The sequence below is a fragment of the Polypterus senegalus genome, chromosome 9 (assembly GCF_016835505.1).
Source record: "Polypterus senegalus isolate Bchr_013 chromosome 9, ASM1683550v1, whole genome shotgun sequence".
Taxonomy (NCBI): Eukaryota; Metazoa; Chordata; class Cladistia; order Polypteriformes; family Polypteridae; genus Polypterus; species Polypterus senegalus.
In genome coordinates, this window is record NC_053162.1 from 30277625 (window position 1) to 30298086 (window position 20462).

A 20462-nucleotide genomic window follows, 5' to 3' on the forward strand; every position below is an offset into this window, starting at 1 on the left:
GTCTGACTTGTATTTCTGAATGGTTGAATAGTAACTTTCTCAAGCTAAATAAAGAGAAAATTGAAATCTTAGTGATTGACAATGACGGATACAATGAGGCTATTAGAAATAAACTGGATACATTAGGATTAAAAGTCAAGACGGAGGTAAAAAGCTTAGGGGTAATTGTTAACTGTAATCTGAATTTTAAATCGCTTATCAATCAGATCACTAGGACAACATTTTTTCACTTAAGAAACATTGCAAAAGTTAGACCTCTTATATCACTGAAAGATGCTGAGAAATTAGTTCACGCGTTTGTTTTCAGTCGACTAGATTACTGTAACGCACTCCTCTCAGGACTACCCAAAAAAGACATTAATCGTTTGCAACGAGTGCAGAATGCAGCTGCTAGAATCCTAACTAGGAAAAGAAAATCTGAACACATTTCTCCAGTTTTGATGTCACTACACTGGTTACCTGTGTCATTCAGGATTGACTTTAAAATTCTGCTTATGGTTTATAAAGCCTTAAATAATCTCGCCCCATCTTATATATCGGAATGTCTGACACCTTATATTCCAAATCATAACCTCAGATCCTCAAATGATTGTCTCCTTAGAATTCCAAGAACACAACTTAAAAGAAGTGGTGAGGCGGCCTTCTGCTGCTATGCACCTAAAATCTGGAATAGCCTGCCAACAGGAATTTGCCAGGCTGATACAGTGGAGCACTTTAAAACACTGCTGAAAACACATTACTTTAACATGGCCTTCTCATAACCTCACTGTAATTTAATCCTGATACTCTGTATTTTCAATTCATTATAATAACAATTCATGGTGGCTCTAAAATCTGTACTAGCCCCTACTCTCTCTTCTGTTTCTTTTTCCGGTGTCTTTTTGGTGGTGGCGCATCTACTCAAAGCACCGTGATGTTCCAAAAGTGATATATTAAAAGCCAGAAGCCTGCATGACCATCAAGAGCGTCTGTGAGAACCCTAACTACAAAGAGGACTGTTTCATTTCATGTTAGGTAGAATGCCCAGAGGGGACTGGGAGGTCTCGTGGCCTGGAACCCCTGCAGATTTAATTTTTTCCTCCAGCCGTCTGGAGTTTTTTTTGTTTTTTCTGTCCACCCTGGCCATCGGACCTTACTCTTATTCTATGTTAACTAATGTTGTCTTATTTTAATTTCTTATTTTGTCTTTTTATTTTTCTTCATTATGTAAAGCACTTTGAGCTACTTTTTTGTATGAAAATGTGCTATATAAATAAATGTTGTTGTTGTTAAGCACATATTTCAAAATTAAATTAAGCTATTTATATATTTATTAACTATGCAGTACAGTATAGTAACCCGATCTTTAAATGTATCATTGATATTTCAAACAGCCTTTATTTTTCTTGTACTTTTCTTGAGTAAACATCAGATATACAGTACTACACCTGGCCACATGTTTTTAACTCTTTCAGGGAGGGTGTTGACTTATGTCGACACATTGGGTTGAGGCGGATGTCAAATCCGGGATAGAGGCGGTCATCAGCTGTAAACGTCAACAAAACCCGCTGTTATGTTATAGTTTGACTTTCTTTGTCAGCAGTATGGTACTTGCAGAATTTGTTATACTGGTGCTACTTTTTCAGACGTCTGTTGCTACATACTGTGACTGCTGCCACTGGCCAAAACAAAAAAGAAAAAAACAATTAGCCCTCGAAGAGTTAAACACAGGCAGGAGTCGTGACTTGCTCAGGGTCACATAATGGTAAGGAGACAGTTAGTGAGCCAGTAACTTTCTGGATTAGCATCTAGTTTCTCATTTAGTACATCAAAGTGCTTACTAATTCAAATTTCTTTTTACACTGTAAGACATATTCCAGCATTTTTTCTGTTAACATGTGTAAGAAGGGCGCTGTATAGCGCTCGACCCAACACAGATTGACACAGAGGCACAGGTAAAATAAAATAAACTATTTATTTTTCTTCACCTGTTTGGCACATCTTCCCCGTGAACCCCACAGGCATAACATAGTCCCAAGTAACACACAAGTACCACAAAGCACTCCTTTTCCTGGCACCACCACTCCTCCCAGGCAACCTTGTCCTCCTCCACCCGACTCTGGCCGCTGAGTGGTGGCCGCTGGCTCATTTTATAGTTCACCCGGAAGTGCTCCAGGTGCTTGATCACTGAGTTCTGGCTGCACTTCCGGGTGTGATGGATAAGCTGCCCACACGGGCTCAGGAGTCCTGAACACAGCATCCCCTGGCGGTTCCTGCGGGAACAAACAGGGCTGCACCCAACTCCAATTCCCATGGAGCCCTGTGGGAAACCAAGGCACTGCTGCAACCCAGGGGGCGGCCGTCTAGTGTCCAGGGGGAGGTATTGCATTGTCCAGGGCTGCTCACCCTAGATATAGTGTGCAGGGGTGTCCTGGCTGGGCATGGACTCCGGCCGCCTGCCACACATGCTACATAAGTAAAAAATTGTAACTATGAAAACATGTAACAATCAAGGGCAAAAAGTATCCTCTGGTGTGAACCCACACCTACTTCATCATTACACACTCTTATTTATTTTGCATAATCAATAATTGTTACTCTGTGAAAAGCAGATATAACACCAAAGAGTTTATTATGATTCATTACCCTGAAATAATAGTTTAAAATACAGGAAGTGATTGGCTTGCAGTAAATACAAATAAAATTTGTAACATTTAATTTTAATGTGCATTATTTGCGTTTTTGTTTTTTTTTTTGTCTAGACTATAACTGAGTCAATCACTGGGGAATTGTCTTTCTCTTTTAGGAGTCCTATGTTAGGGCTTTAAAGTTACTTTTGTTTTGTATGAATTACTGTCCTGTGATAGTGACTTCATAGCAGATGTAAAAGGATGGCATTGCCGCTGACTCCATTATCTGTCCATGGTTCAATTTCTTCACAATCATGGACTCAAACCTCCTCGGCAGTATACGCGAAAATGCTACTGAAAAAAGCGGCATATGAAAGAACTGTGATGTTCAGACCAGAAGTTCAATGTACAGTACATGGGATCTGCGTTAACTACAGTTTTGTTTTTTTTCTCATGTGTTAGTATGTGGCATTCAGTATATATTACCTTGTCTTACCTCATTTTCATTTTTTATTACATCTTGTGTGAGCTTAACAAAATCATAAAGATTAAAAATTGTATTTAACACACAGTAGTATTAATAGTAGTAGTAGACTTAGAGGTAGTATTGTCATGTGTACAGAGTAGAAAGAAATTGTTACTTGCAAAATACTACTCCTTGGCACCATGATGAGCAAGAATATAATTAACATAATTATTAACGTATATAATTTGAATTTGAGACCTTGATGAACTTGAACTGGCTGTATAACTTTAATGTTGTATTCTTATATTTCTGTATATCTATATATATATATATATATACAGTAAGCTTTTAGTAAATCACTGGATATTACAGATTACAATTTAATATTTGAAGGTTTAAAAATGTTGGTTATGTTTAATATTTTTGAGTTGTATATTCAAAGCAAATTGATAGGAAGAGACAGAGAACTTACTCCTTACCATTGATCCCTTTATACCCGGAGGTCCTGGGACACCCATTATACCACGATCACCCTAGAAAAACAAGAAATAAAAAGGAAAGGAGTAAGCATTTTTATGAATGGAAGAAAAACATCTATACACTTAAGTTTAACAGTGACATCAGTTATGTAGGCAATAGGCATCAGTAGACATTTGAGACCAAGTAACACAAACATGGCAAATGCTACCATTGCCAATATCCTGTGCTAAGCTGGCTGCTTTCTGGAATGCACTAAGAGCTGTAAATCACCATAAACCGTATTAGTGAAAACACTGCTTTCACTTTCAATACATGTAAACACAGCGTGAAATGAGATTTGCTGGATTTGACAATAGATAAACATACAAACTACATTTATAGCTTTGTTTAGATCATTACTTCAAAGTAAAATATAAGGATGGACTTGTGAGAATAATCTATATATATAAAATTCTTTTTTGACGTTTGAAATAGAAATTACGTATGACCACGCGAAACGGAAATTACGTATGACCACAGAACATATAATACAGGAACTAATCACTTCGTTTGTGGACGCCATTTTTATATAATCTTTACGAATTGTTATTATTTGTGTGAGAGTTATTTTACTGATATTGAAAAGAAGTAAACACAAACACGCCGATCTATCCCATAGAAGTGCCCCGCGTCGCCCTCTCCCAGCCCTCCTCTCTGGACTCCAGCGCTGAGCTGTCCACCGCCAGGCATGTTTTGACAGAGAAGTTTTATATATTCGTCCATGTCACTGTCGCGGAAACTGCCACATTGTAACTTTTTTTTAATTGCCAGTACTTGATAGTAGAAGAGATGAGGAAAACAGTTTTGCATCTTTCTACTTTTTAACTGCGCTGAGCTGTAAACAATGTGAAGACAAGACTGCCTTCATTGGCGACGGGTCGTGAGAACAAAGTGGACGCTGAAAGGCTTGGAATGTTGGTTTCGGGCAGCGTGCTCTCTTCTCGCACTGTTTGTGACACTTCGAGTGCTCCGTAAGCTCCTGGGAGAGTGGAAATCTTTGCGAATGAGTGTAATCGGCAGCATCGAAGCAAGACTCTCTGTAAATTGCACTGCACGACTACTTACTGTCCCATAAGGTGAGTTCGGGTCACTAAAACCCCGCAACATTCAAGGTTGCTTTAGTGCTGAATTCTTTTAACAACATGTAGGGTTTACATCTAAGAAGATGTAATGACCTCTTCATGTAAAGTATTGGACTTGGGAATTGTTTGGACCTTCTGCCTGTTAAGCACGGAACGTCAGCGTCCACATTTCTCAGAATAATTTTTCTCTTAAATCACAGGCACTTAGTGCAATGCTGTCAGGCAGAAATTTGGAAGATCACATACAAAATGTTATTTCTATACCACATTGGTCGTGTAAGCACCTTTCACAAGGGATCTCCTACTGTGAGATGATCCAAATATATTTAAGCTGCTGTTAGTACTACTTACCTGTTGTGTTATAGCGCCTTTAAAGTTTACTTTACACAAAAGCACTTCAGTAGTGCTCAATGTATCTTTACTTCTTACATATTAATGTTTTACTGTTTAATAATTTATATACTACATTTAATTTTTTTCCCTTGCACTCAGTGAGCGAAGCCACTGGGTAATCAGCTAGTATATACTGAATTGTATATTGAATACTTTATTATTTTTAAAGAATTAGATTAGTTAATTTTCTGAGTCCAGTTTTTCTATTATAGGATCATAAAGAATGTAAAGCTATTTAATAAGTATTAGCTGCAAGACAGGAGCCAAGGTGGTATATAGTGAGAAAGTTATTTGAAATGAAATTTGAGTACATGTAAGAAAACCACACAGGTACAAGCAAAAGTGCAAATCCAGAAAAACAGTTGGCAAAACAGGAATCAAACCAGATCCAAACAATAGTCCTAAATTCAAAATATTGCAATTAAACATAATGACTGTGCTAAACAAACTAAACTAGATGAAAATTAAGATCTTCTCATTCCTCATCACTTCTGTACACATCTCAGTGGGCTTCTCTCTCTGTCTCTTCTTCTCACATATTATTTGCCCCTCTGCCAATCTTTATACTCAACTATAAATTTGAATTCTTGTTTCTTAAAGTAACTGCACACTTCCATCTGAACAGTCTCACTATAGTCCAAACTAACTTTGCTTTGCATTTTTGAACACGTTTTGTCTACACTCCCAAATTTCCGCCTTGTCAGCTATTTGCTCCTTCCTTATTTAGTATTTTAACAGCAAACAGTATGTATGTGTTCTGTGCATTTTCTTGTATGGTCTCAGCAGCTTGTTTTGGATAAACCTGAATCACTGAAAAGTCTCCTGCAAATATGTGGACTACTATTATCATGGAGCAGCTGTTCAAAGCCAAGTACAGCCCCTTCAGTTCATATGATCCAGCGACTCTCAAGGTTTGACACGTCTGGTCAGATATTGAGCTGCCACACATGCAGTATGTGTAAACAAACACATTTTAGGTTGTATGCAAATATAAAACGTCTAAAATTTATGACTGTAAACAGAAAAATATTGCTATCATTCTTTAGGTACAAGGAGGATGGTGCAACAAATAACCCAGTTTCACTAAATAATGTTTGTCACTGTCAAATAAACAATCAGAACCACAGTCTGAGACTATAACGTTGCCCGTGGTTGGTTTATTTTTTGGATCCATGTAAAAACAGCTCACTGTTATGGCCTCCAGGTTTAAGATGCAGGGACAAAAATTACCTGAACTGAGAGTATCCGCAACAATACAACTGTTGAAAAGAAGTCTAAGACTACAGTCGTTTCACTTTCTGGATGGCATCTAACATGCCCATTTACTTCAGTTTTTTCAATAATCCAAAAGAACAGGATATTTCACCTTTTCACCAGGAATTCCAATCTCTCCAACAGGTCCAATAAAACCTGGCAGACCCTAAAAAATAAAAATAAGACAGCACCTGGTAATCAAGAAATAATGAAGGACTTTTCTTATGATAAAGATGATACTTTTTGGATATTTTAAATACTGTAAAAGAAAAATGAAGAAAGCATTACCATTTCACCAACTTTGCCGACTTTTCCAGTAATGCCTGGTTCTCCCTTCGAGAGTAAAGAAAACTATCAGTCCAACAGCATAATTTAGTATACTTTGTCTGTTAGAACATATTAAAACTTAAAAAACTCAAGCCTGCAACTGGTTTAAGAGTTATATCAGTTTTCTCTGTAATGGACTTGACTCCTTGGTATTACACAGAAAGATAACCAAACTACTTCACAATTAGGAAAAGAAAATCCAAACACATCTCTCCAGTTTTGATGTCACTACACTGGTTGCCTGTGTCATTCAGGATTGACTTTAAAATACTGCTTATGGATAATAAAGCCTTAAATAATCTCGCTCCATCTTATATATTGGAATGTCTGACACGTTATATTCCAAATTGTAACCTTAGATCTTCAAATGAGTGTCTCCTTAGAATTCCAAAAGCTAAACTTAAAAGAAGTGGTGAGGTGGCCTTCTGCTGCTATGCACCTAAAATCTGGAATAGCCTGCCAATAGGAATTCGCCAGGCTGATACGGTGGAGCACTTTAAAACACTGCTGAAAACACATTACTTTAACATGGCCTTCTCATAACTTCACTTTAACTTAATCCTGATACTCTATATTTTCAATTTTATCATAATAACTATTAATGGTGGCTCTAAAATCTGTACTGACCCCTACTCTCTCTTCTGTTTCGTTTTCTGGTTTCTTTGTGGTGGCGGCCTGCGCCACCACCAACCTACTCAAAGCATCATGATGCACCAACATTGATGGATAGATTAAAAGGCAGAAGTCTACGTGACCATCATCATCATCAAGTCCTTCCATGAAAACCCTAAATACAAAGAGGACTGTTTCATTTATGTTAGGTAGAATGCCCAGAGGGGACTGGGAGGTCTCATGGTCTGGAACCCCTACAGATTTTTTTTTTTTTCTCCAGCCTCTGGAGTTTTTTTGTTTTTTCTGTCCACCCTGGCCATCGGACCTTACTCTTATTCTATGTTAATTAATGTTGACTTATGTTTATTTTTTATTGTGTCTTCTATTTTTCTATTCTTCATTTTGTAAAGCACTTTGAGCTACATTTTTTTGTATGAAAATGTGCTATATAAATAATGGATACTTCTTATTGAGGAAAGAAAAAAAAACAAAAAACAAAAAAGATGCTTCATTTTTCACCTTTGAACCATCTGGGCCAGGTTTACCAGGAAATCCTTTTCTGCCCGGCCTGCCCTGCAGAAATATAGAACAACAATTATTTGTTCCCCATTAGTGTTAAATCTGGAAGCATAAAAACAACAAAAAGCATAATTCTTCACAACAATGCAAAGAGAACAGGTGTCAGTTTAGTGAGATGCATATACAGTGACCATACTCTGCTTATGAAGCAGGTAGCACATGACTGTGACTTGCAATAACTCGGTTCTACAGCACCCTTCTTGGCTTGCTGAACAATTTCCTTATGTCAAAATGTGTCCAATTTCCAGACAATTTCCAAAAAGTTAATCTTAGGAAAAACAAAGCATTAATAAAATGACGGAGGCAGATGTCTTTGTTTCTTATTATTTCACTCGCAAGCTGTAAGTATGAGATGGGGTATGGCAGGTATGGGCTATTTTCCTGGAAACTTTTTTTTAGTTATACGCATGCACCAACCCTTGAAATCCCAAGGAATTTCTTAGGATTCATCCTAGGAAAATATCAGGTTGACTTTTTTTGGAATTCTTGACTCATATTTATTCACACATGTCCTTTATCAAGGAATTTATCTGTAGATTTATGGGATGGACAGTATGTAAAACAGGTAAAAAGGTTAGTATTATCTAGCAAGTAAAAAGGTAAGGTTACTGTGAATATATACCATAAGTAACAATTATCAATTAATGGAAATGAAAAAATATTGCCACAATAACATTATTCATATTGTGCAAAAAAGAACTAGCAGAGTAAGCAGATGGTGCAAAACAAAAAACGTAAAGAACTAAAATCTACAAAGGATTAACAAATGCATCAATTAGCAACAGACTACAAAAATGTGCAATATTTTGTGCCGCAATTATTATTATACCACTTTAAAAGAAATGAGATCAGCGGCTTTATTCAAGCATTGTGTGTTTAGATGTTTGCCACCATTTTCTGAGTATATATATACGGTTGCTATGCCCATTGCCAGTCACATTACAAGGACGTCATGTGATGGTGTGAGTCATCTTGTCCCACCTATAAATGATGGCAGCATAGAGGTTATATATCTCAGTGAAGGATCTGTTTTAAACAAAATACAAATGAACTTTGCACTAGAACAGTCTGGGAATATTCAGTTACTGTATGGCTTTCTGCTTCTATGATCATTTTTTAAGCCATTCATTTCTGAATATAGTTTTCCCTTTGGTGTCTTGATTTTCTTTAGCCTTCTCTAATATTCCAACCTGTCCTTTGACAACATCCTTCAATTTTTTAATTCCACAACCAAAAATGTCAATATTCCAATCACCTTCAGTCTTATGTTGTACCAAGGACTAATCTTATTAGTGTCTTGTAATAACTAAAGTTGTAATTAGTCCTAAATAAGAACAGAATTTATGTACAGTGCAGATGCAATTCCAAAGCAGTATTGGGAAACATTAGTACTTTCTGGAGAGATATGTACGACATGGTATGAATTAGGCAAAGTTATATGGCTATAATCAAAACTACTAAAATTTTCTTGCCTAAAAATGAAAGCTCATCTGAAGCCCAAATGAGTCTGGCATTGGACTATGTTAATAATATTAACACAGAATAACTATAAAGAGACTGCATAATCCAGAATGACAAAGAAAAAAAATTGACATGTCTCTTACATAAGTTTACCTACCTTTATTTAAGCAGAAAAATATTGTGGGTCATTATTTTATTATGAAAAATTAAACAAAAGAATTATATATTGTGGTGGCATGGTGGCGCTGCTGCCTCGCAGTTAGGAGACCCGGGTTCGCTTCCCGGGTCCTCCCTGTGTGGAGTTTGCATGTTCTCCCGTGTCTGCGTGGGTTTCCTCCGGGCGCTCCGGTTTCCTCCCACAATCCAAAGACATGCAGGTTAGGTGGATTGGTGATTCTAAATTGGCCCTAGTGTGTGCTTGGTGTGTTTGTGTGTGTCCTGCGGTGGGTTGGCACCCTGCCCAGGATTGGTTCCTGCCTTGTGCCCTGTGTTGGCTGGGATTGGCTCCAGCAGACCCCCATGACCCTGTATTCGGATTCAGCGGGTTAGAAAATGGATGGATGGATTATATATTGTTTAGGGCAAGTGATGTGCATAAATTTTACTGGGGCAATTTTGCTCAAAATCAATAACATTTTAGCATTTTACAGTTTTAACAACTATTCCAAGGTTCATATGGATTGAGTAATTATTTTACTGGGTTACTGGGTAGTTGTTCACCTCTGATTCACAGTGTGGCCAAGTGAAAGTCAACTAGTTAGGTTGTGGTCTTATTTTAATGATATATTTTTAAACAATTGTACAGACGACCCCCGAGGTTACATTCCTAGAGCACCCGCGAATTGTGAAAAACCGTTCATTTTGGATGTGGTCAAAAAATGCCTATAAATGCCTATTTTTATAGTTTAAACCCTAAATATGCCCCCAAAACACTTTCATTTCATTTCAAACTAAAACTACCCTAAAAAAAAGAATGTAAAGGTAAACCCGTATGCTGTACAGTACTGTATTGCTATGTCTCCCGCAATGCTATCGATGTTACCCCTATATGTACTGTAATTCATGCAAGCGCATTTTCTTTGGCATGGGCTGTCGTTTTCTTTGGTGTAAGTAGGGTAAATGTGTAATAATTTAATTTAATAAAAATACATTCAAATGTACGGGTACTCATCAATAATGAATGATATTGATTGAAGATGATGATGAATTAGCTATGCAGTATGATGAAGGTATGTAATGAAGACAAGGACTGCACAGCAAAGCAGGGGATTTATAGTTCCTCGAATGGCTACAGCAGCATAACGTTTTAGTTCCAGGAGCAAATTCAGTAGTTCAACCTTTTCCTGGGCTGTCTTAAACTTTTTCTGGCCTTTAGGTTCATTGCCAGAGGCCTTAGAAGGTACAGAGCATTTGGGCGGCATCTTAGGGTTTTAAGAAGAACAAAACAAAAAACACGAGAATGCTCAGCGAAACGCTCGAGATAGCTACACGTGGTAAACTGTTATGATGTGGGAATGCTGGGCTGCATCTGCCGGAGATGCGTCACAGAGCAGCAGCCAATCAGCAACAAGGAGAAATGAATTGGCACCTTTCATCATCATAAGGTGCCTTTGTGTTCTCTCTACAGTACAGTATTGCCACGAAAAAAGCCATATCAAAATCGCAGATGATATTTGCGGTTTCTGCTAACACTTATTAGTTAGTTTCTAAGGAAAAATCCGCGAACGACTGAGGCCGCGAATTCTGAACCGCAACTTCGCAGGGGTCTACTGTATTATATAACTTTGTACTTATAACATGCCTTAAGATGTTTTTTTACTATAGAAGAGTACTATATTTTGTAAAATAAAGGCTAATTATTTCCATGTAATATACAGCACAGAAATCTGTATTTATTCCGGCATTTTATATTGTTTTCATTCCATGACTTGTTTTGTTTCTGGGGGTTCGCTTTTTTTTTTCCTTAATAAGAAGCTAATTAACAGTTGAAAAAGAAAGTTATGAAGTACTAATCCACTGTGGTCAACAGAACATTTTGCTGATTTTCTAAGAAAAATAAAATATTGTATACAGCAGTTGAAATATCTCATATGGCAGAGTGAAAAACAGGTTTAATCTATCTTAATATAATCTATCTAATTATGTACAGAAGTAACTGGCTTTTATTTAAACATCCAGCTGGTACAGACTACTGTATGAGGACATGTTACTATATGTGGTTCCTTTAAAAAACAACAGCTTAAATTGTACATTGCTTTCAAAATATGTAATAGACTTCTTTAACTGGCAAGCACTGGTAGTGTAAAGTTTGCGAATCCCTTGATTTGAAAGCATGCCATCTATCAGTAGGTACAGGTGCCATTCTAATATATTAGAAATCTCACCTCAAGTCCTGGGACCCCTGGTGGTCCAAGTGGGCCTTCATCTCCCTTAAAAAGAAAAGTAAAATAAGCGCATGATTAGTAACCTGAGAATGAGGTTTACTTGACCAACAACCTTATAAACCAGTCAAATATTGAAAAAAACATTCAAGAAAAGGTTTCAACCCGACTATAAAATGTTCAACACATTGTACTTCTTAGCACAATAATCAATGGGCTTAAGCACCCATAGCTTAAGATACCTAAAGCAGTGATACTCAAAATCTTCATCATATATTCTTCTCATATGACCAAAGAATGCCTCTCAAAATATGACAATTTTTAAAAAAATGAACATGCAGTAAGTTCTGCATGATAATATATAATTCACCATTACGTGACCTTCTTGTATTGTTCAAGGTGGTGGGGTAACAGGGATGGACATAATCACTTTCATATCCCTTTCAAAACAATTGCTCTGGCTTTTTTATATTAGTAGCTACCTTAAAGTCAGAAGAGATGACAGATTCTAACATACTGTAGTGATAAAGTACAAACTATGACTTCATATCTTCTTTAGCATATGTAAACAATATCATTATTAGGCTGAACTCTGCACTACCACTCTGCCAGATACGTGAAACATGCCAACAAACAGATTAACAAAGTAGATTACAAACCAATCATATTACATTAGGATATCTTGCCTCATGCAAACCAAGAGATTGGCATTAAATGTAAAGATATTTTTTAGAAAAATGCCCAGCACTTTGTATATAACACTTACTGAATACAAGGATTTTCTAATATTACTTCTTAATCATGTGCCTCTCCAGTTGCAGAAAATTCAGTAATTGCACTTATTTTGTATTTTAGCCTTTCAAATTGGCAACTTACAATTAAACTTGACATTGAAGCCATAGGGCAGCTAGTAACTTTCATCAGTTTGTTTGTCAAGCTTTTGCATTCTGCTCCGTACTCATCTATTACATCATTAACAAAGGTTATTTGTGTTCATGGTGCTTAGAGGATATCTTTCCTTTAAGAATATTCTAGCTACTAGATCATTAAACCAGCCTCATAGTGTGAGATAGTGCAAAGTGGGAAACAAACTTTAATAAATTTATCTCTAGTCCTCTTGCTTCTACAATACATTAATTGCTTGGGTGAGTGTGGTTAATGGTATTTCTGAAAGATGGCCTGATGAAGAAGGAAGTGCAGGCAAGACTGTGTGACACAACACAGGAGAAAAGACCCAGCAAAGCCCTATGAACTGATAGGGAGAACAGAGGGAAGAATAACCTTGGAGAAAGAAATAAGAGCTTACCCAGATGGGACCAGGCTGAGAGAGTGCAGATCATTGTTCTGAATGTGGCATTGATGGGAATGCATCTTTGTTTAATTCCTGGACTTGGCTGGACATTCCTTTAGGACAGGTTTTAAAACCACCTAAATCCCAAAGGCTCATTGAGTCAGAAAGATTAGAGGTGAGTTAGGCAGACCTCTGTAGGATTTAGGGGTGGACTAATGGACTGGCTACCATTATTTAGGCTCATTGAGTCAGAAAGATTGGAGGTGAGTTAGGCAGACCTCTGTAGGATTTAGGGGTGGGCTAATGGACTGGCTACCATTCCTAGTAGACAGCGACACAAATATCTATAGGCAGGCCCAGAGTGGCTGCAGGTGTTGTTGTCTTACTAGCAGCATTGCACTTTCACATTGATTGAAGATTCAAGAAGCTCATTATATACTCAGCCAAAAAAGAAACGTCCTCTGACTTTCAATTGTTTTTACTTTTAGTAAACTTATAAATACAATATTTGTATGAACAGTAAAAGAGTGAACACCATAAGACATAAACTAAAAATGTTTCACAATGTGTCCCTGAATGAAGGGAGGCTCAAAATCAAAAGTACCAGTCAGTATCTGGTGTGGCCACCAGCTGCTTGAAGTACTGCAGTGCATCTCCTCCTCATGGACTGGACCAGATTTGTCAGTTCTTGCTGTGAGATGTTACCCCACTCTTCCACCAAGGCACCTGCAAGTTCCTGGACATTTTTGGGGGGAATGGCCCTAGCCCTCACCCTGCGATCCAACAGGTCCCAGACGTGCTCAATGGGATTGAGATCCGGGCTCTTCCACTGCGAGGATGATCAGCTGTCCTTCCTGTCTCCCTGTAGCGCTGTCTTAGGCGTCTCACAGTGCGGACATGGCAATTTATTGCCCTAGCCACATCAGCAGTCCTCATGCCTCCCTGCAGCATGCCTAATGCACGTTCACGCAGATGAGCAGGGACCCTGGGCATCTTTCTTTGGGTGTTTTTCACAGTCGGTAGACAAGTCTCTTTAGTGTCCTGCGTTTTTAGAACTGTGACCTTAAATACCTACTTTCTGTAAGCTGTTAAGGTCTTAACGACCATTCCACAGGTGCATGTTAATTAATTGATTATGGTTAATTGATCATGCATGGAAAACATCGTTTAAACCCTTTACAATGAAGATCTGGAAAGTTATTTGGATTTTTAAAACATTATTGTTGAAATGCACAGTCCTGAAAAAGGGACGTTTCTTTTTTTGCTGAGTATTATATGCTTCTTTAATAAATTTTCTACTTTTACACATTTTAATTGTTTAGGAAATATTCAGAGTAAAATGGTAGTAACAATATGACCGATTGTGAAAATACTCACTTCTAGTCCTGGTAGACCCCGGGGCCCCGGCAGTCCTCTAGCCCCTGGTTTACCCTGAGAACACATGGATACAACATGGTATAAAATAAAGGAATATAGTTCTTTTTTTTTTTTTAATTTATTTATTTATTAATTTTATTACAATCAATACATAGCAATCAAGTTTTAACAAAAAAAAAAAAAAGAATTATGCTAAGAACAGATCGATCCCCACCCTTGAGAGAGAGAGCAAGCCAAACGGTGTAAAATTTAAGGCTTTTAAAAATACCTAAATCAACAAATTCTCTGTGCTTTATAAAATCATTTCAAAATATTACTGATTAGATCCTGCCATGTTTTGAAAAAAGTCTGCACAGATCCTCTAACTGAGTATTTGATTTTTTCCAATTTTAAATAATATAACACATCAGTTTCCCACTGACTTAAAAGAGGAGAGTTTGGGTTCTTCCAGTTTATCAGAATAAGTCTGCGTGCCAACAGTGTAGTGAATGCAATCACAGTTTGTTTGTCTTTCTCCACTTTAAGCCCCTCTGGAAGGAATATAGTTCTAATGTTAACAATTAAAATGCTTTATTTTAATTACTTCATGTTCTATGTACCTTCATTAGCACAAATCCATTCATAAAGCCAGTATATTATTCAGTGATAAAAATGCAGTAACCAATGAACACAAAAATATTGTTTTGACACTGTTTCAATCATAATGTTTTCCATTAACCTTCTGTAAATATCTGTGTGATTGCTAGTTACTGTAAATTCTTAGTTTTGTTTTGTGAGCGATATAGTTAAAAATGAACTCCTTATATCACCCATGTCACCTACTCTATAAAACAGAGCATCATCGTCTTTCAAAAATGTTATTGTACCCATGTTATAACATATAGTATTTGGCAAAGAGGTGCCTTAACTCAGTATAGACTTACCAGCTGTGAACACTGCCAGAAAAGCACCATTTGGGGAATGTTCAAAATTTGCAAGATACTAAGTTAAAACAGAAATAATAGCAGTGCACGATAATCATAACATAAGATGTCTTTGATGAAAATGTAGTGCAAAGGACGACCTGTATTGGGAGATCTGAGCTCTAAATTAACAATATTAGAGAAAACAAGAAAATGTCGGTACTATTCATATTTTTGGGATTGGGAACTGGCTGGAGAATTCCTGATTACCATTTATGACTGTAGTTTGGTTAATCTATTCGTGGTGTGAGGAACTAACATCAGTGGAATGGTGCAAAAACCAATTAGACATGGTGAAGGGAACAATAGTTGACTGGAACAACTATATGTGTGAAAGTTTGCAGGTGAGACGTCAGTCATCACAAGAGGACACAAATTGGAGGCAAGGGACTATGTGTCAAAATTGACAAAAGTTTCTCTGCCACCCCGGGTGAGGAGGGAGGCCCCACCGATTTGCATCACGATAATATGATTTGTGTCACGATAATAGAAAAGCAGCAAAACATTTAAAGGACATGTTACTGTGAAGGGGTTCAGATTGTGAAGTCCAAATATCAGTTTCATATAAAGACATTTTCATGCATGGATGAGTGTGTGCATTTATGAGTGACAAGAGAGTGAGAGGTACAGAGGCATGTTATACAAAAGGTACAACAAAGGAAGTGTGCTTCAAATTCATGCAGTTGTATGTTGTATAATAAACATGTTTAATAGTCAATTTATTTTGAATAATAGTCTGTAAATTTGTTAGTTGTAAAAGTAAATGCGAAACGGCAAATAACATCCATGTGCCGTTGTAATTACCAGGTGATGCCATCTATCAGCAACAAAAATAATTTTTTGTGAATTCTCTATGTAATAAACTTAATAAGTTATAGCGTAATGAAAACTGCATGATTAGATCTGGACCATCCTATACATAACAACTGTATCACAAACGGCCTTATGGCTAAGTGTAGTGTAGTATCTGTAGTAAGAATGAAATGATACTAGTAGAGTCAGATTGTGGAGAGTAAACGTGTTTTGAAAATTACTACTAATACTATATTAGCCAGCAAAAAGTGATGTGAAGAAGTTGCCTGTTGTTATGGTTCTGCCCTTGTCCAGAAAACTGCTCCATTAGCCTCATGACAACAAAAAGTCGGAAAGTCTTTGTCCCATGGGACGATTGTGGGCCTTTCCTTCTATTCTGAAAGAATCTGCATTCTGTTGAAATGCCACAGAGCACTTTACATATACTGTAAATCCTCATGTGCTACCTGTGAAAAATTCCATCATTGCAAGTATGATAGACTGGGAATATTCTTAAAAAAATTTACACAGAATGCTACAGACTCAAATCGAAAGTAAATTACTGTATATCAAATGTAACCAGTTGAAAGTGAAACATGCAAACACATACATGCATGCAAAGGTTTTTATTTAGTGCTGACTGATATTCTTGGTGTCTTCTATTCTGAAACAAGGTAAGATGGAAACTTCTACCTCCAGTTAAAGACATTTCAAGACATAAGGAATTCTCCACACTAGCATTTAGAACTGGCAGTGCCATGCTGACGGTGTATGCGCCTACGAAGTCTGACATATGCTTCGTACAAGAGGCATTTTCTGGAATATATAACAAACACTTTCACTTTTTTTCAAGGTAAAATGAAGCAAGTGTGCTTTTATTCAAGAATAAAACTGAATAAAGATAAATTGTTCAAACAACGTTGCTGTGAGCTGTAAGTTAATATTCTGGCTGGGTTACGAGAGGGTTACTGTATCAGATACGACATGTAGCTGGCTGAGTGGTGCTAATTGACACATTTGCAAAACAAAGGCGCATGTGATAAAAACATTGGAGGTTCCTTGCGTATGTCGAAGAAAATTGAGGTGTGCGGTGACAACGAAAATATTTGCAGGCTTCAGGAATTCCAGTGTATAAGTCAATTACCGAGGACACTACTACACGTGAATATTCACACAGAACCAAATATTTAATGGATTTCAGGATTGTAATGAATGCAGGACTTGATCACAATTGCATGCTACACACATCATGATTGAAACATTCAAAACATGTTCAGGAGTGTTCACAAACTCATTTGAATTGTGGATCCCAGAATAACACCTTCTCCTATACCATACCTAAAACTTAAAAACACATAGTTTCCTTTCTCTGTATTAGATCTATTACATTTGTCAGTAAGGAAGCCACTGTCCAAAGCTCATGAAAATAATTTTTACAGAAAACATGAAATTATTTTTCCAACCTTAGGGCCTTCAGGGCCATCGAGTCCTGGTGGTCCAATATCTCCTGGGAATCCCTTCCAAGAATAATAAGAATAATACTGGATTGTTACACCTTGTAATATCTATAGACTTAATTTAAGCACTGACACTTACATCTACATGTAGATTGTTAAATGTAAGAAAAAATCAATAGACAAAAAAGTTCTTGCTGAAAAATCCAAAAATAATAATGCAGTTCCTGAGACACACTAGGTCATTTAGATATGCCAAAAAATAATTTGTTTTATTTGTGAGAAATAAATGGGAGTCTCCAAAGTTGAGCTTCTTCCTCCATCAAACAGCCATACAAGTTAAGTCTCTTATTGAGGAACATCACACAGCCCACAGCTACTGTACTTAGTCTGGTTTGTGGACATGTTTTATGAGGTTCTCTAAATCAATAACATCATAAGTGGGGAAACCTGAAAAATCTGTATTTCTCCTCAGCAAGAAAAACTGGTGGATTACCACTAGATTGGCAAGACAAAAAGATTCTGCTAGTAAAACTTTTTAATGATTTCCATTAAAATAACTTTGCTCTAAATGCTTTACTACAATGTAATGTATAAAATGTACTCACCTCAGGGCCTGGTGGGCCAGGTAAACCAGAAGGTCCTTTATCACCAGGCTTACCCTTAAAACATAACAACAACAACAAAAAAAAAGTCTGTTCCACTGGAATTGCTTAATTTGTTTCTCATATGTCACATTGATAATAGAGATAATTGCAAAATGTTATGCAATAAAATATTCAAACTGAACATGTTTGCAAAATGATTGGTGTTATTTATAACTACCTAGACAGATAGTTTAGTAAAAGAAAATGTGTGTCATGACTTCATACAGGATGTAGACACAGTGGAGTTGAGGGATATGGAAGGATGTGTGCCATTTACTAAAAATCTATGAACAACTAGCCCACTGGCTGTTGTTTGGCAAAGCAAAGACAATGTCTGGAAAGACTTCAGAGAGCCATTCTACTAATCAGTAGAAGAAAAGTGTCTGACTGGAACAACAAGCATCAATCTAGGGTTCGAGCACTGAGAGATGGTAAATGTATTTGCATTGCTATAATGCTACCTAGAACAGAACCTTCTACTTAATGAATATAGAAGGAAATGTGGTGTGAAATTTCATGGTACATCTCAGATTGACAATGTAACAATGTTTTATTAAACACCTTTCTAGTAGGGTCCCTCAGACTCTTGACAGTTTACTTTGTAGTAGTCTAAAACAATTCTGCACGCCTCCTTGCTCTTTACATCCATCCATCCATTATCCAACCTGCTATATCCTAACTACAGGGTCACGGGGGTCTGCTGGAGCCACTCCAAGCCAAAACAGGGCACAAGGCAGGAACAAATCTCGTGCAGGGCGCCAGCCCACCACAGGTCACACACACACACCAAGGACGCACTAGGGACAATTTAGGATCGGCAATGCACCTAACCTGCATGTCTTTGGACTGTGGGAGGAAACCGATACAGACACGGGGAGAACATGCAAACTCCACGCAGGGAGGACCCGGGAAGCAAACCCAGGTCTCCTAACTGCGAGGCAGCAGTGCTACTACTGCCAATACCGTGCTGCCCTAATCTTTCACATGTTGAGGGAAACTTGAATATGCAAGAATCTAAATAAAAATATTTTGTATAATATCTTAGAAGTCAGACAGGACAATAGTGCCATATGTTACATATAATAGGGTCAAAGTTCTTTAACAACAAATATAAAGATCTCCTTTCCAAATACTCACCGCTGGACCAGCTTTACCTCGCAATCCTGGCAGTCCGGGCAACCCAATGGTACCCTAACATATAATCATATAATAAAGAGTTAATTACATCCAAGTGAACAGACTACATGTAGTATACTGTATTTTGACCCTTAAAAGCTAACTCATTAATATATCCATACAAATAGACAGATAGATGTACTTTATTTGACCGCAAGAGGAAATTAAAACTTCACAGAAGCTTGAAAGAGAGAAAGAGAAATATATATATTATATAGAAATAATAAAACATACAACAGCAGCCTAGACACACAAAAGAACTTATGGCTTGGATACTGGAGGACTGCTGCAATCAATAACAGCATGTTATTATTGTTAATATTATTAATAATGGCTGTCCAACATCAATTAACCAATCAACAAATATATTTTAAATAACGTTACCAAAAATTCACAGATACATTATGCAGATTCAGGGAATGCCTACTTTTACATTTAATATAGTTGTTAGAAAATTACGCAGTTGTTCATTTTCTAACACCTCTTTTGTTAATAAGCAAGAGAGAGATACAAAAATCTGATAAAATAGAAGTTAAAATTTCCTGGGAACACAGATTGCCTGTCATAGGTGTATAGTGTAGAACTAATTAAATTCAGTTCTGTTTTATTGCCATTACATCTTTATCAGTTTAATGGTACTTACAGATAATTCCACCAGTACAGTATAGCACAGTACAGTAAATGGTGCAATGAAATACTGCAGAACACAGATGACTAAATGATATAATGACAATAAAACCAGATTAAAACGTGAAACAACATTATTTCTGTCAGCCAAATATAAATCAAAAGTCTTTATATCATACAAAGTGGAGGGTGAATGATGAAAGTGAAGCTTATGTAACGAAACACAAAGACACCTAGTAGATCTCCTTGTACTTACCTCAACAGGCCCTAAGAAGCCTATGTACAGTAGCTGTATAGACAGATTGTCTGTTATTCCCACACCCACAGAATGTCCCTCTCATACGTAATCTTTAAACTTAGGCTGCACTTTCATTTTGGATCTTGCATCCTAGTTTCACTCTCACTGGTAGAGTCAAACACTTTAAAGCCCTTAGTACTTTCAATGATGGTAGT

The 20462-nt window shown here is 37.1% G+C and overlaps 1 protein-coding gene across 3 annotated transcripts in view; it reads right to left on the reverse strand.

Moving 5' to 3' along the window:
* Positions 1 to 20462, reverse strand: part of LOC120535177 (collagen alpha-1(XXVII) chain B-like) — a 391818-nt gene that overhangs the window by 109442 nt on the left and 261914 nt on the right. For all 3 annotated transcript variants that reach the window (XM_039762832.1, XM_039762833.1, XM_039762834.1), the window contains exons 18-26: positions 19344 to 19397; positions 18168 to 18221; positions 17569 to 17622; positions 14352 to 14405; positions 11687 to 11731; positions 7782 to 7835; positions 6612 to 6656; positions 6436 to 6489; positions 3555 to 3608 (exon numbers count right to left, since the gene is read on the reverse strand). In XM_039762832.1, the coding sequence (XP_039618766.1) occupies positions 3555 to 3608; positions 6436 to 6489; positions 6612 to 6656; positions 7782 to 7835; positions 11687 to 11731; positions 14352 to 14405; positions 17569 to 17622; positions 18168 to 18221; positions 19344 to 19397 (468 nt within the window). The remainder of the gene's footprint in view (positions 1 to 3554; positions 3609 to 6435; positions 6490 to 6611; positions 6657 to 7781; positions 7836 to 11686; positions 11732 to 14351; positions 14406 to 17568; positions 17623 to 18167; positions 18222 to 19343; positions 19398 to 20462) is intronic.